Below are 13,891 nucleotides of genomic sequence, written 5' to 3'. Positions count from 1 at the left end.
GCCGTTTTCTAGCAAGTTTCCATGAAATGAAGCCTCAATACAGTATCGCTTTGCTGTTGTTTACGACTAGCGCGATGCGCAGTGGTGACCAAGCACTTCAAAAAAGTAGGCTTGGCGCCCCTGAAACAAGCAAAAGTAAACGGTGTAAGCTGTTGGCCAGTTTGCTCTAGCGCCGAACTGCACCACCGATCTGAGTTTATTGCACTTACGCTGAGAATGTTTTCGCCTGAGCCTCCTGTAACCGTGAGTGTTCACAGCAATCTGCATTGGTTTTTGGACTACTTCAACAATGCTGCTCAAAGCCATGTTCACGTCACTCTTTGGAGTTAGAGCCCCGCTTGAGTGCCTCCTTCGTGGTTAGCTTTTTCTGTCTTCAAAGCAGCGAGCGTCTTACAATTAGACCAGCCTCCCTCCGCGCCATGGTGCTCACGGACAAGCAGCGCCAGGATCTGTACGTATATGAAAGTCCACACACCTATTCCCTTCCCTCTCTAATGTTTTCTGCAGCCATCAGGCCATGCTCGACTACCTCGTGGGTATGGGCGAGCGCTTCGCCGACACTGCCGCCGCCTTCGAGAAGGAAGCGGACGTGACCAAGTCGAGCGACGGCAAACACGCCGGTCTACTGGAAAAGAAGTGGACATCCGTGATCCGTCTACAGCGCAAGGTCATGGAGCTCGAGACGAAGATGGTGCAGCTCGAGGAGAACGCCAAACTAGGCGGTGTGCTTAGCCGTAGAGACGTGCTGGGCGCCCGCCAACGTACCGAGTTTCTGCCACGCGCACCCGCCAAGTTCTCACTAACAGGCCACCGCTCACCTATCACGTGCGTAGCCTTCCACCCTGTCTTCAGCGTCCTTGTCTCGGGCAGTGAGGATGCCAGCGTCAAGGTCTGGGACTTTGAGACGGGCGAGTACGAGCGCACACTTAAGGGCCACACAAACCCCGTACAGGCTGTGGCCTTCAACGGTTCTGGATCACTATTAGCCTCCACATCCACAGATCTGTCCGTTAAGATCTGGGATTTCTCCAGTGATGGCGACTACGAGTGTCTTCGCACCTTACGCGGACATGACCACAATGTCTGTGGCATCGTGTTCGGCCCCGACCTTGCAAGCGACCGACTGTACTCGTGCTCGCGTGATAACACTATCAAAGTGTGGGAATTATCCACAGGCTACTGTGTCAACACGCTGAATGCTGGACATACCGACTGGGTGCGGGATGTGGCAGTCAGTGACGACGGGCTGTATTTGGCTTCCTGCGGCAACGACCGATCGATTTTGTTCTGGGATCTACAACACATGCGCGTGTTGCAGTCTATCCGCGAGCACGAACATGTCGTGGAGAGTGTGGTGTTCGCTAAGACAGGACAAGAGCAGGTTATTGAGAAGATTCACTCCAAGAAGCTTGCGGCTACGGGAGCACTGACTCCAGCCAATGGAGTCGCCTCTCCGGAGGCTAACAACCATGACATGACCGACAGTACGGCAGGAGAACCCACTGGTGCAGTCGCTGTCGCCAGTGTGCCTACTGTCCGCCGCATGAAGTTCCTGTTGTCTGGATCTCGTGACCGCACAGTGCGTCTATGGGAAGCCTTCAGCGGCATGCAATTGATGCTGTTCGCTAGTCACGAGAACTGGGTGCGCGAAGTTCGTTTCCACCCTAGCGGCAAGTACGCGCTCAGCGCCGGTGAAGACAAGACCATCCGCGTCTTTGACGTTGACGTAAGTTTGACTCGGTTTAATGTGTTTATTAGTGGTCTGACGTTTTTTTATTTGTGCAGACTGGTCGTTGCGTGCGGACGCTTGATGAGGCTCACAGCCACTTCGTGACATGCCTGGACGTCCACCCGAGTCTCCCACTGATTATTTCGGGGGGCATTGACAAAATCATCAACGTGTGGGAATGTGTATAAAGGTAGGAGCAGTGGCGACCGCTCTCCAGCTTCGTATTATCTGAAGATCAGCAGTAAAGCAGCGAGTAGTGGCGCCGGTATCAGCGTAAAGTCGACAGTTCTCGTTGAACTTGCACATCGGTGAACATGCGTCTCGTTGAGCATATGCCTCGTTGCAGGCTGGATCAATTCGTGCTTGGCTGGTGAAAATCGATAATGGCTGAAGAGGAGTAGAGTAGAGTAGGTAAGTGGCAGTATAATGCTCTCATGGTGCATCTGGCATACATGTAGTTCGCCTCGTAAAAGCGATAACGTATCAACAAGATGCGAAGCCCAGTATCGATTTCTTACAACCAGATGAGCGCCCCGCAAGGTGAACGCTGTCGTCTTGTGACCCTGCTTGTAACAGTACCCATAATTCCTGCAATACCAAGCAAGACGAGAATGTCCAACAAGTGCAGCGTACAATACACAACGGGCGCGTTTGTTCTCATCGAAATATTACCGCGAATTAAGTCGGCCTACGTCCTCGTCCCCTTTTCCGGTTCTCCCAGTCCGTAACGAAGTGGTTGAAATCCGAACGCTGCAAGCTGATCGAAGTACGGAGTCTCCACAACTAAAAAGAAGACGATGAATGCATCACCCGGAGCCTGTCAACAGTCGTCCGCTCTGTGTTACTCCATCGCTGCCCCTGTTTGTCTTGTAGAAAGTGTCCACCGCTCCTCGTTCATTATTGCAGCTGAAGTGTAGACTAACTCCGCTTATCTCAGGCGGCGAGCCTCACGCTCCCACTCGAGCAGGCACAGGATGTCACCCTCACGCACGGGTCCCTTGACGTTACGGATGATCTTACGCTTGTCGTCCTGCAGGAACTCGACGCGCACCTGGGTCACGTTACCCGTGTTACCCGTGCGTCCGAGGACGTTCACGACCTTAGCCAGCATGTAGTCACGAGGGGCATCCTGTCATAGCCATCATCTCCAGTTAGTCATCTTTGCTCTCTCTATATAATCATGGCATTGGACGCCCGTAGCGGATCGCTCGACTTTAGCCTGTGATTGCTCGCGCTCTAGGCGTCCGCTGCTCGCGGAGAAAGTCGGAGCAGAAACGCACGCGTCGGCTCTACATGTATGCGTCGTATTTACGCTCCAACAGTTACCGCGCGCACATGCCTGGAAAGGACCTGTTCGCTTACCATTTTTGCGTTAGATGTCGATGAGGTAGTGCAGTAGTATGCGAGGAGTGGTGCGGCTGGCGCTGTTAACGACTGGCGGCGGGCGGTTGATCTGGATGGTTGTGCGAAGGTTGTACGAAGGAAATGCAGTGCCAACACTTAAGCGCGAATTTTCAAGCGCGCTTGAAATGGATGTCATTCATTACTGTACCTCGATAAAGTGACTTGAATGGCTTCATTTTCAGACAAGTTGAAGTTGTCCTTCATGTAGACCCGAACTTGATCTGCCATTGCTCATATCTCCTTAGTAGCTGCTGTGCTGACGGCTTGGTTCTCTGCAGTGCTGCAAGAAGATCTTCTGGTTGTACATAACCCAGCATTTCCCTCCAGTCCGCTGCAGATGCGTCGCGGCCTTGATTACTGCCTGTAGGAAGAGCTTCAGAGCTATCAGTGGCCTCCAATTTCTCCATCAACCGGCGCACAGGTGCCATACAGGCTTCTTTCGCTACTAGCTTAATATCAGTGCCAGAGTACCCCTCTGTCAGCTTCACAGCCTCGTTAAAGTCGAAGGTGTTTGGCGTATAGGGCTCCAGCAGCGAGGCGAAGAGTGCCTGTCGAGCCTTTGCTGATGGTAAATCTACTAGCACGCGCTTCTCAAGCCGCCTCAGCATCGCAGCGTCTAGATCCCATGGTAAATTACTGGCTGCTAGCACAAAGACAACGTCGTCAGTCTTGGTGAGACCGTCCATCTGGATCAGCAGCTCAGTCTTCATGCGACGACTAGCCTCGTGCTCTTGGCCTCCTCCTCCACTATCTCGCTGGCCCATAATCGAGTCGATCTCATCCAAGAAAATCGTGGATGGCGCGTGATGTCGCGCTAGCTCGAACAACATCCGAATGAGCTTCTCCGAGTCACCTCGGTACTTGCTCACGATGGACGAGGCGGAGATGTTGAAGAAAGTGGTTCGACACTCAGTCGCCACAGCCTTGGCCAGCATCGTCTTGCCATTTCCAGGTGGACCATAGAGCAAGATGCCAGTCCAGGGTGAGAGTAAGCCCTGGAACAACTGCGGATATTTGAGTGGCATGACGACAGCCTCTTTCAACAACCGTTTGGTCTCCTGTAGACCGATGACATCGTTCCACCGGACGTCCGGGTTCTTTTGGTAGATCTCGCGTGTGATAGTCTCCGCTAATGGTCGAAGTTCCAAGTCGTAAGCAAAGGATGACAAAGGTTTTAAAAGTCGTTCCTCTACACTCTCTTCGTGTTGCTGCTCATCTGTTGGTTGGGATTTCTTTGAGACGCCGGACTTGGAATTGCGAGTCTGATTCTGTGCCGGCTTTTGTCCGACGAGTCCGAGATCAACGGCTGAATCATCGTTTCGAGCCTGGTTTGCTTCTTTAGTAGGTCTAGAAGCAGCTACATTACTAGCGTTGTTGGCGCTGTTGTGGACGACTCGCATCGCAACATTATTCTCCACTCGCGCTTCCGTTGGCATGTTTGGCGATGTATACTCATTACGTCGCGCCCGTTTGGCTGTAGCTGCTGCTTTCTTGTCGTTAGCTGACCGCGCTCTGTCCTGTTCATCAGGCGATAAGCGGCGAACTAGCTTGGGGCGTTTACCGAACTTGATCTCTTGGAAATCTTCGTACTCCTAAAATGCGACATAGTAATTGTCATAGATAAGGCCCGCAACTAAGCGTTATGAGTTTGACGCACTTGTACGATACGCAGCAGATCGATGTTCTCGACAACTTCGAACTTGGAGAGAGCGACACCTGCCTCTTGCTGGAGCTTTTCGGCTGTTTGCAGATACCCATTCTCCGTACAATGCTGCAGCATCATGACGAGGACGTTCCGTCGACGATCAATCAGCCGCTTCTCTTCCTGCAATTGCATCGGTTAGACAAACCCCTGCGTACCAGAGCTGAGAAGTAAAGTAGCATACCGCCAGTCGGCTTTCGTTCTGTGCTTTAAGCTGCACAAGCGAGCTCATGGTGACGGGTTGTGAACTACTCTAGATACTGACACTTTCGTTTCGTATTAATAGTCGAGGTCGCTTGCAACAGCGCAAACTCACGAAGAATTGCTCAGATCGATCGGGCTTCAAATGTTTGATCATTACCCGCATCGTTATGTCCTTGCACTTCCACAGTCCCCCAACCCAAACTCACCATTACTCGATCTTGAAGAGACGCATACTTGGATATTCGAATCTTCTGGTGAGGTGCTGGTGCGCGGGTGAACGATGCAGAAACTTCACGACCATGTAACAGTCTTCGTGACACAGCGTGAGCTTCAGGCGCGAGCTCCGAAGCCGGACGGGACCACCGCTTCTACCACCGCACTTCAGTACGTTGCGGAGAATTCTGGTTTCGATGTTGTCACGTTTCAAGTTGACTTCAGCGAGTCGGCAAACATTCAGCTTCACCGTCCTGCCGAACCAGGTTCCACTACTCAGCAGAAGGCAACACAACAATTGGCATTCAACTGCGAGCTCCGCCCCTTTGAGCGACGAGTGCTCGCGTACGTGATTAAGAAAGGAAAACAGCGAGCACTTGTGCGTGTCCATTACGCGGTGACTGCAGTGGTCACGCCCTCTGTGGACGCAATTCTTGAAGCCCAAGAGAGAGCAGCAAGAATGATTCTGAAGCAACAGCAGCATAGTAACCACATATTCAGCCACGTCGGTAAGTGGCAAACTCTGCCGTATCGGCCTGCAGCTGAAGTTATCCGAGCCTGCGATGAAATCAACCGATACTTTCGAGAATTTGGAGACGTATTTGTCGATATGAGTTTTCCTCCACAAGCAAAATCTCTCTATGACACTGATGCTCCAAACAAAGTATCGGAAGCCGATTCTGCAATCTACTCGCTCTGCACTTGGGACCTCATTCACAACATCATCGACTCATCATGGACTTTTGTTGCTCACGACTCTGCCTCGACTGTTGCATTTACTTCGGGTCTCCCCGCCCAAGACTCGTTCCTTTGTGCGCTGACGATCATTGCTCCGCATTATGAACTATGGCTTCATCAATGGTTTCCTACGTTAGATACTTCTGGTCAATTTGACAAAGTGGCTGCCGTCCCGGTGGCACTCTGCGACCGAGGTCTAACATGGCAGCATCTAGCTGTTGATCTCTTCTTTCCTTCCTTCCCACTTGGACGAGGTCTCATGACACCACGTAACATTTTCGGAGATTGGTATCCAGCTCTCCTCCACAAAGCTTACGCAAAATTGAAAGGAAGTTATGCAGCAGTCTCCAACATTCCGACGATGAAGATTCTTCGAGAGTTGACTGGATCTCCTTGGTACGCCGATTTTTTTTATTTATTGAACAAAACTCTATCCGCTCGCTAATACGTTTCTGGCGCAGGGTTTATTGCTATCGTCGACAAGATTATGAGAATGATACAGATCCATCCACCGGGAAAATGCGGCTTCAAGAGGTTATACAAGCCACGCAATCCTATCGGCCAAAATCCGATGAAGTGTCTTTGCTGGTTGCTGTAACATGCGGAAAGCTTGACAATCATCATCGAGCATTTCGGCTCACGATTTCAAGCGACGAAGACTCATCTACAACTTCAGTAGTTCTGCACGACGCTACCGGAAAATATCTGCGGCAAAAAATTGCAGACAGTATTGCAGAGTTTGACCGTGACCAAGATCCCTCAGCACTTCGTGTATCCTGGGAGCAGCTTTTCGAGTTGGAACCTGCTGTGTGGTCCCTCCCTCTGGGTCGACGATGCGAACAACGATTAAGACGGATACTTCTTCACGAAGAGGATATCGGAACGATGACAGCAGTCATCAGTGTACCAACTCTAACGACGATCACCTTCTCGTCCTTGTATTTGCTTCATTTCACTACCGAGTTCTGCGATCAACAGGTGGACGTGGATGTGAATGTGGTAACAGTGGAGAGTGATTTTTCGCTCGCGTTGATGGAAAATAATAACAAGTTTCAAGATTTATCAGAGAGTGATGACGGAGTCTCCAGTAAGCAGGTAAGACGTGCTCGAATTAAGAGCTAATGCGCCGCCTCACGATGCTTTGTACCTTACGTCAGGTGGTGAGAACTCTTAGTGCTGGTGAATACGTCGTGACAGTATCAGCAAAGCTCCCTGAATCACGTTCTAAAGCAGAAAATGCTGCACTGACTCCAGCCTCGGTTGATGCCAACCTGCAACTAGTTTTTGACTGTCTCGACAGAGAAGGAAAACATGAATTGTCCGAAGGCGACATCACGAGTTTCCTGCAGCTATACGAGAACGTGGCATCATCACAACATGGACAAGAGGCGCTTCGTTCATTTCTACATCAACATGGAAGTTCAAATTCATTGGAGAGGAGTCTAACACTGGACGATATTCGAGAACTGTATCTCAACCAAGCAATCCAAGACTGCCACGAAGACGTTGTCAGTAGCTCTGTATCAAGTCGAGCGATATCTAGTGTCAATGTTCGTGCTCGGTTCCAAGAACTCGTTTGGCAGGATCTTCTTCGACTGCTACCGAGTTTGGACGTCGCTGAGAAGCCTCGTACAGAGATCAAATGCCAAGATATTGTCGAATTGGTGTGCTGTTTCCACTCAGACACACCGCTGCTCGACGTGGTGCTTCTGTCTGAGGACAAGAGCTCGTTCAGTTCCAACAACTTCAACATATAGATGGATCCATTTTTTTCTGGGGTCATTGATCTTCACTTCGATCTCACTTTGTCTTCTACTGTTAGAGCGGGACAGGTAGACAGGTAGGCTGCTCCAATCGAAGCCTCGCTTTATTGCGTCGGTCTTCTCGACCTCCTGCCGCCTCGCTGATTGTGTTGAGTTGGGTGCAACATGTGCGTCTACTGTAACTATTGGACTGGGCTCATGGTTAAATGATACAAACAGGTGTGCAGCCATCCGAAGAGAGGGCCAACTTCACGTGAGCTGCATCTTCTTTTGGAATTCCTGCGTCAGTTCGTCCAGCGTCAAGTCGGGGTTGGCCTGGAAGAAGTCCAGGAAGGCCTGTGCGCCCGCAGCCCGCTGGGCGTTGGTGGCTCCCTTCTCCTCGGCCTCGTACACGAGGTTCTCAGCTTCATACTGCAGCTCCTTCTTGTCGTAATACTCGGGGTCGGCCACGCGCTTCATGAGGTTGAGGAACTGCTCATACTCGCAACAGGCCAGCAGGATCTGCACGAAGAAACTGAGCCGCGTGTGTCGTTGTCGCTCCTCGGACAGCGCAATCTCCTCTTCGCAGCGGGTGTTATACTGGTCCATAGTAAATCCCCTTTCCACGAGGAACGCCTCGATGTGGGCGTTGGCCGTGTCGATGAATGCCTCGTGCAGCTCCTTCCATGTCCTGCAACAGTGTTATCACGTGAGTATTTAGTATACTACAGGACCAACAGAGAGAAGTCATATACTGACGATTCGACTTTGTCCAGATCGGCAGCGGAAGGTCCTCCCTTGGTCAGAAGAATGGAGAAGTGACTCGCGTGGGCGCCGCAGAAATTGTCAATTGCCTCCTGGAAGCCCTCGCTGCCCACATAGGCGGCCACCCACTCGAGAACATCGTCATCTGGCTCCATGTCCTTGACGAGAGGCGTCTCGTAGCGTAGCAGCAGGTCGATGGCGTCGAAGTTAGCCATGGCGGGGGGCTCTAGGGCGGCAGGAGGATCACGCCGTGCGAGTCGGATAGAGCTCGAATGAGGTTGTGTCTCTTCTAGACGGCGATTAAACTTGATGTTTGTATGCCACAATACAAATCCCACGTCAATTGCGGTGCGAGATGACGACAACAGCTGGGTTCAGAGTATGCAATATGCCGTTTTACAGTTTAATACTGCAGAGACAAGCCTATTTTTAGCATAACCTCAACATTCGCTCAACTGCCGCATTGCACTCGTAAGCGTCTCGATGGCGACTCCTACGTCGCGGCCGTCGAGCATCGTTATCGACGACGCCAATGGTCCTTTCGAGGTACCTACGTCCCCGGTCGCAGCTATGGAGGACCTCTCGCTGTCCCCCACGCTTCAACGCGAAGAAGAGGACAACGCCGACTACGACTTGGCGTCTGCCTCGAAGCTCATCCCGCTGTCCATGACGGACTCAGCCAGTGGCGATCGCCCGTTGCCGTCGCTGCACTCACCGCTTATGTTCCGGGACGTGCCATTCGCAGGTTTATTCGTGCTGCATCTGATTCTGATGCTGCTGGCCACTGGAAGTATCCGCACGGACGGCGAGCGTGAGGAACTCGAAGAGGAACGCCGCGAAGTCGTGAGCGGTTTGAAGGACTCGCAGGACGACTCGAGCGTGGGACAGGATGACGCAGACGTGGGCGTGGCGCTACGCTCGCTCTGTGTGGTGAACGTATTGTTCGCTCTGGGCTGGCTGCTGCTATTTATTTTCTACTCCAAGCTGCGCTTCGTGCAGGGCTCGTGTATCTTCTCCATGGCTGGACTGTCGGCTCTGGCGGTCATGCTTTTCCTGCTCGAGTCCAGTAATGGTATGTTCTGGGGTATCATGTGCACGGGCGTCGTGGTAATGGACCTGGTGTGGTACGTACGCTCGAACCACGGCCTGGACTTCGTGGCAGTCTTCTTCGAGTTGGTCGTCGAGTTCTTGATGACCCACTCGGCTCTTGGATACGCTACATGTGTCGTACTTGTGGCCTACACTGTATGGGCCAGCTGGATCTGCACGACGATCGGATATGTTGGACGAGAGGTGTCACCCTGGAGCTTCTCGATGATCTACCTGGTCTTCCACTTCTACTGGATGTCCAATGTGTTTAAGAACATCATAACGATTGTGGCTTCCGGCACGACTATGATCTGGTACTACCGCAATGAATCGACTGAGATCTCGCCAGACATTCGCGACAACATCTCGGACGATGCCTCTAATGGCGACGGCAATGACCAAACACAGCAAGACACAAGCACCGATTATCTTGACCGGAAAGTAGTGCTGCACTACGCACGCTGCGCCATGTCGAGTTCATTTGGCTCCATTTGCATCGGTTCTTTGTTGTGTCCACTGGCACATCTCGTGTGGAATGCTCTGCGCTGGGCTCGACGAGACGAATCGATTCTCTCGCGACGATTTATGTCGCTGCGTTCGGAGCGAGTGGAGCACTTCATCCGCACGTATCACAAGTATGCTTTTGTGCACATTGCCGGCTACAACAAGCCTTATTACGTGGCAGCACACGACGCCTGGAAGCTGATCGAGCATCACGGCGTGGAAGCAATTGTGGACGACGATCTGACCAGCCGCATCCTGCTGTTTGGCGGCAATGGCTGGGCTGGCGTCATGAGCGCGTTGACAGCGTCGGCTCTGGCTGGTGCATCGTCCCACGCGACGTTCTTCACGTTGGTGGCCTTCACGCTTTGCTACACGACCATCTCATTGGCCACACAAGTGATTGCGGCGGTCATTAAGACGCTGTTCGTATGCTTCGCCGAGAACCCGGGACGACTGAGCCAGCTACACCCGCTCATCTACCACCGCTTCGTGCGACTCGCCGAGCTGAAGAGCTTCCGTGATCACAAGGCACCTGCCACCACACGCGCGTAGAGCAATTGACGAACTTTGCCAAAGTTGCTGAGAGCATTGGGCGAGGGTCCCTGCAGCAACATACGAGAAATGAAAAGCAAAATAGGACACTGAAATCGATCAAAACTGCAACACTGATATGGGATGGGTACATAATGCGGCGCTGTGATTGGTCCATTGGAAGATGAATGTTCGTTTCAAGAGCTCACTTCTCGAAGTGGACGAGGAGGAAGAGACACAATAGTGTCATGACTTGCTTAGAAAGTAGTCATCTGCGCATCGCGATGGCTTTGTCTGCAGCGGGAATGCTGCTCATGCCGGTCTTCGGTCTGCTGTTCCGTTTCCAGCCACACTATGTACACGGACTGCAGACGAGCGCAAGCAACGCTGAAATCAACTGCTACCTCGTAGGAGGCCTGTACGCCGGTCTGTTCCTGGTTTGCGGCCTGCTACTATCACTCAAAACTCGCGGATTCTTCGATAAGATACATGATAAGGCTCAGGACGACATAAGCAGGAGAAATCAGCGCTTCAGACTGCCATTCATGGAGCTGGAGAGCAAGGAATTCGTCAAGGCCATGGAAGACATGGACCGGCGCACTGCAGTGGTCCCGATGCCGAAGCAGACACTGGAGCTACCGACCAAGTACCCAGGCAAAGTAGACACAGTGTAATGCAGTTGAATCCGTTCGTGTCTCGACCAAGTGGCAGACAGGTGATGACTGTTCGACGTAGTTAGTAGCAAAACGAGAAGTCCACATCTATAAGCTCTCGCAGGCACAAAAGGTGCACAAGTACAATAGTCAAGAAAAGAAGAAGAGTACGTTGAAGCACTAGATTGAAAAATCCCAATATCTGCTCGGTGTGGTAATCTTCGACTCAGCACTTGTACACGAGCACGCCGATCTCGCCCACGTACAGATACAGCATGTGTCGCTGTTGGTAGCTGATGTCGAAGCCGTAGCCTTCGCCGATAAAGCAATGCCACGAGGACCCGAACTTCTTGTCCATACTCTGCTTGATGAGCTGTGCTGCAGCCTCGTAATTCTTCACAGGCACGTGTTTGTCACACGCCATCGTGATGATCTCGATCGTCTCCATACACACCTCCGCCGTCATATCATTGTGCTTCAGATGCGGCCGCGACGAGATCTTGCGGTATTCCTGCTCTGTGATCTCCGACGAGATGTCGATCTTCACTGCATCTGGCATTCTGTGTCCACTTGCTCTAGTCCTGTCGAGTCTAGTACTGACAGCGACTGTTCGCTGTGGGGGGGGGGGGGGGGCAACTTTGAGAGCAAAGGTTATCGATAGGAAGGCAACATACTACTTAGTATCTGTTTTTGTCTTAATAACATTTGCCGTCTTCCCAGCAATGCAAACCTTACTTCTCCTGCCAGATTTGGTAGTCCGTGTATCCCACCTCTAACGGGTCGGTCCACGAGCGAGGGTAGAACGTTTTGGTGTTGTACTTGTTCAGGGGCTTGTTGGCCTTAAGACGCTCCACAATGTCGGGCGTACCGATGAAGTCGCGTCCGAAAGCGATGATGTCGTCGTAGCCTTCCTCGACGCTCTTGATGGCCTTCTCACGATTAAAGCCGCCAGCCGCAACGATTACGCCCTTGTACAGTGGACGCAGCACCGGCGAGATGCCGCCTTCCGGCACCAATGGGCCCGTGAAATGCCAGCCATACGGCTCAACAATGTGAAGGTAGGCCAGGTCATAGTCGTTCAACTTACGGATCACATATCCGTACGTCGCCAAAGGGTTCGAATCCGTGCAGCCAAAAGTGACACCGTACGGTGAGAGACGAATAGCCACCTTACTCGAGTCCGTCACGGAAAGGATGCCTTCAAGCGCCTCGAACAGGAATCGAGCCCGGTTCTCGATCGATCCGCCGTACTTGTCCGTACGCTTGTTGGTCGCGTCGCACAGGAACTGCTCCAGCAGATAGCCATTAGCAGAGTGCAGCTCCACGCCGTCGAAGCCTGCAGCGAGGGCATTCTTCGTCGCCGTCTTGTAGTCCTCCACAATACTAGGGATCTCGTCTGCTTCCAGAGCGCGCGGTGTCATGTGCTCCTTGCGGCCCTCCGCGGTGACCGCGTGGCTCGTTACAGCCCCCATGCTGGTGGCGCTGGCTGAAACGGGCAATCCTCCATTAGGTTGGTTAAGCGGGTGGCTCACACGACCCGTGTGCCACAATTGTGCGAAGACTTTGCCACCCTTATCGTGGATGGCTTTAGTGACAGGCTTCCACGCCTCCACTTGCTCCTGAGTGTACAGTCCAGGAGCTCCGTAGTAGCCGTTGCCTTGCTTGGAGATGTCGGTGGCCTCCGTGATGATCAGACCGCCGTCGGTGGTGCGCTGCGAGTAATACTCTGCAGCGATTGCTTTGGGCTCACCTTCCGCTCCTGTACGGAGTCTGGTGAGAGGAGCCATGGCCACTCGGTGCTTGAGCTGGATCGGGCTCTTGCCGCCCAAAGTCACGGGCGTGAAGAGCTTAGGCGTCGATGGGGCCATTGTTCGGATTGGAGTTTTCAGTAGTCGCTTGAGCTTTAGAAAGGAAGTTGGAAAGTGAGCAGCTTCGAGCTTCAGACGCGCAACAAGCTTACACGACAACTTGGGTCAACGTAATCGGCGATCGGTCTAATCTTCAGTTTAAGCATCGGCTTACATCACCCTTTGGGTCAATTGTAGCCATTTCGCCAGTCGACCAATCATGGCGTCCGTCTTGCAATGAAAAGCTACACATCTCCTGCACTTGTGATATTATTATGATCTGCTGGAAGGGGAGTGTGATACCTGAATATCACACCCATAAATACCTGAAATCTAATGCGAATCTAAAGGGTTTCACTTGGCTTCAGTATTGTGCGTACTTAATGTGCTAGATTTATGGCACTTGTGATAACAAAATAATCACACTTTTTATACGACCTTTCAGACTACCTTTTTCAACAACTGGAAATGGCACGCTCCAAGCGCAACAACGAAGACCCCACCGCGGTGGCGCAGTCGCTGCAGTCCAAATGAACTAAGACAATTACTAAACGAACGTACTCTTCTAAGATCAACACAATGACAGCGTGGCTAGCCTCCCACTACCCAGAAACGGTAGATACCGAGTCCGAGTCCCAAAAAATAATAATTCCTCTCCCCACAGACGCCATCTGTGACGGGGTCACACAGCACCTTGTGCAGAGGAAGTTGATTTCCTCTAGAGTATACAAACTCTAAGTGAACGACCGTTCACGTGTCCCTGGTCTGAG

At 52.1% G+C, this 13,891-nt stretch overlaps 9 protein-coding genes across 9 annotated transcripts; 4 read left to right on the top strand and 5 right to left on the bottom strand.

The window, feature by feature from the left end:
* The first annotated feature begins 335 nt into the window (after positions 1-335).
* Positions 336-2,350, top strand: PPTG_10198 (hypothetical protein). Its single transcript, XM_008904828.1, has 3 exons — positions 336-451; positions 508-1,726; positions 1,786-2,350. Exons 1-3 carry the CDS (start codon positions 420-422, stop codon positions 1,915-1,917), a joined length of 1,383 nt encoding a protein of 460 aa, XP_008903076.1. The 5' UTR covers positions 336-419; the 3' UTR covers positions 1,918-2,350.
* Positions 2,351-2,352: 2 nt separating this feature from the next.
* Positions 2,353-3,203, bottom strand: PPTG_10197 (40S ribosomal protein S28). The gene is made up of 2 exons (XM_008904827.1): positions 3,092-3,203; positions 2,353-2,858 (listed from the first exon to the last, which is right to left on the bottom strand). The coding sequence occupies exons 1-2, from the start codon at positions 3,092-3,094 to the stop codon at positions 2,658-2,660; spliced, it is 204 nt and encodes a 67-aa protein (XP_008903075.1). The 5' UTR covers positions 3,095-3,203; the 3' UTR covers positions 2,353-2,657.
* A 130-nt stretch (positions 3,204-3,333) lies between these two features.
* Positions 3,334-5,067, bottom strand: PPTG_10196 (hypothetical protein; the record flags this gene model as incomplete). Its single annotated transcript, XM_008904826.1, has 3 exons — positions 3,334-4,725; positions 4,791-4,958; positions 5,020-5,067. 3 exons carry the CDS (start codon positions 5,065-5,067, stop codon positions 3,334-3,336), a joined length of 1,608 nt encoding a protein of 535 aa, XP_008903074.1.
* Positions 5,068-5,319: 252 nt separating this feature from the next.
* On the top strand, positions 5,320-8,864 carry PPTG_10195 (hypothetical protein; the record flags this gene model as incomplete). The annotated part of the gene is made up of 5 exons (XM_008904825.1): positions 5,320-6,386; positions 6,452-7,085; positions 7,148-7,906; positions 7,973-8,441; positions 8,509-8,864. The coding sequence occupies 3 exons, from the start codon at positions 5,320-5,322 to the stop codon at positions 7,745-7,747; spliced, it is 2,301 nt and encodes a 766-aa protein (XP_008903073.1). The 3' UTR covers positions 7,748-7,906; positions 7,973-8,441; positions 8,509-8,864.
* Positions 7,362-8,795, bottom strand: PPTG_10194 (hypothetical protein). The gene is made up of 2 exons (XM_008904824.1): positions 8,492-8,795; positions 7,362-8,423 (listed from the first exon to the last, which is right to left on the bottom strand). The coding sequence occupies exons 1-2, from the start codon at positions 8,710-8,712 to the stop codon at positions 8,003-8,005; spliced, it is 642 nt and encodes a 213-aa protein (XP_008903072.1). The 5' UTR covers positions 8,713-8,795; the 3' UTR covers positions 7,362-8,002.
* A 116-nt stretch (positions 8,865-8,980) lies between the features above and the next one.
* On the top strand, positions 8,981-10,642 carry PPTG_10193 (hypothetical protein; the record flags this gene model as incomplete). The annotated part of the gene is made up of 1 exon (XM_008904823.1): positions 8,981-10,642. The coding sequence occupies one exon, from the start codon at positions 8,981-8,983 to the stop codon at positions 10,640-10,642; it is 1,662 nt and encodes a 553-aa protein (XP_008903071.1).
* A 263-nt stretch (positions 10,643-10,905) lies between these two features.
* PPTG_10192 (hypothetical protein) lies at positions 10,906-11,295 on the top strand (the record flags this gene model as incomplete). The annotated part of the gene is made up of 1 exon (XM_008904822.1): positions 10,906-11,295. One exon carries the CDS (start codon positions 10,906-10,908, stop codon positions 11,293-11,295), a length of 390 nt encoding a protein of 129 aa, XP_008903070.1.
* A 95-nt stretch (positions 11,296-11,390) lies between these two features.
* On the bottom strand, positions 11,391-11,906 carry PPTG_10191 (hypothetical protein). Its single transcript, XM_008904821.1, has one exon. The coding sequence runs from the start codon at positions 11,831-11,833 to the stop codon at positions 11,501-11,503; it is 333 nt and encodes a 110-aa protein (XP_008903069.1). The 5' UTR covers positions 11,834-11,906; the 3' UTR covers positions 11,391-11,500.
* PPTG_10190 (hypothetical protein) lies at positions 11,898-13,377 on the bottom strand. Its single transcript, XM_008904820.1, has one exon. The coding sequence runs from the start codon at positions 13,140-13,142 to the stop codon at positions 12,006-12,008; it is 1,137 nt and encodes a 378-aa protein (XP_008903068.1). The 5' UTR covers positions 13,143-13,377; the 3' UTR covers positions 11,898-12,005.
* Between the last annotated feature and the right edge of the window lie 514 nt (positions 13,378-13,891).

This window comes from Phytophthora parasitica (genome assembly GCF_000247585.1).
Source record: "Phytophthora parasitica INRA-310 unplaced genomic scaffold supercont2.19, whole genome shotgun sequence".
Classification (NCBI taxonomy): domain Eukaryota; phylum Oomycota; class Peronosporomycetes; order Peronosporales; family Peronosporaceae; genus Phytophthora; species Phytophthora nicotianae.
Note: the sequence above shows the minus strand (reverse complement) of the source record. Positions and strands in the feature narration are given on the sequence as shown.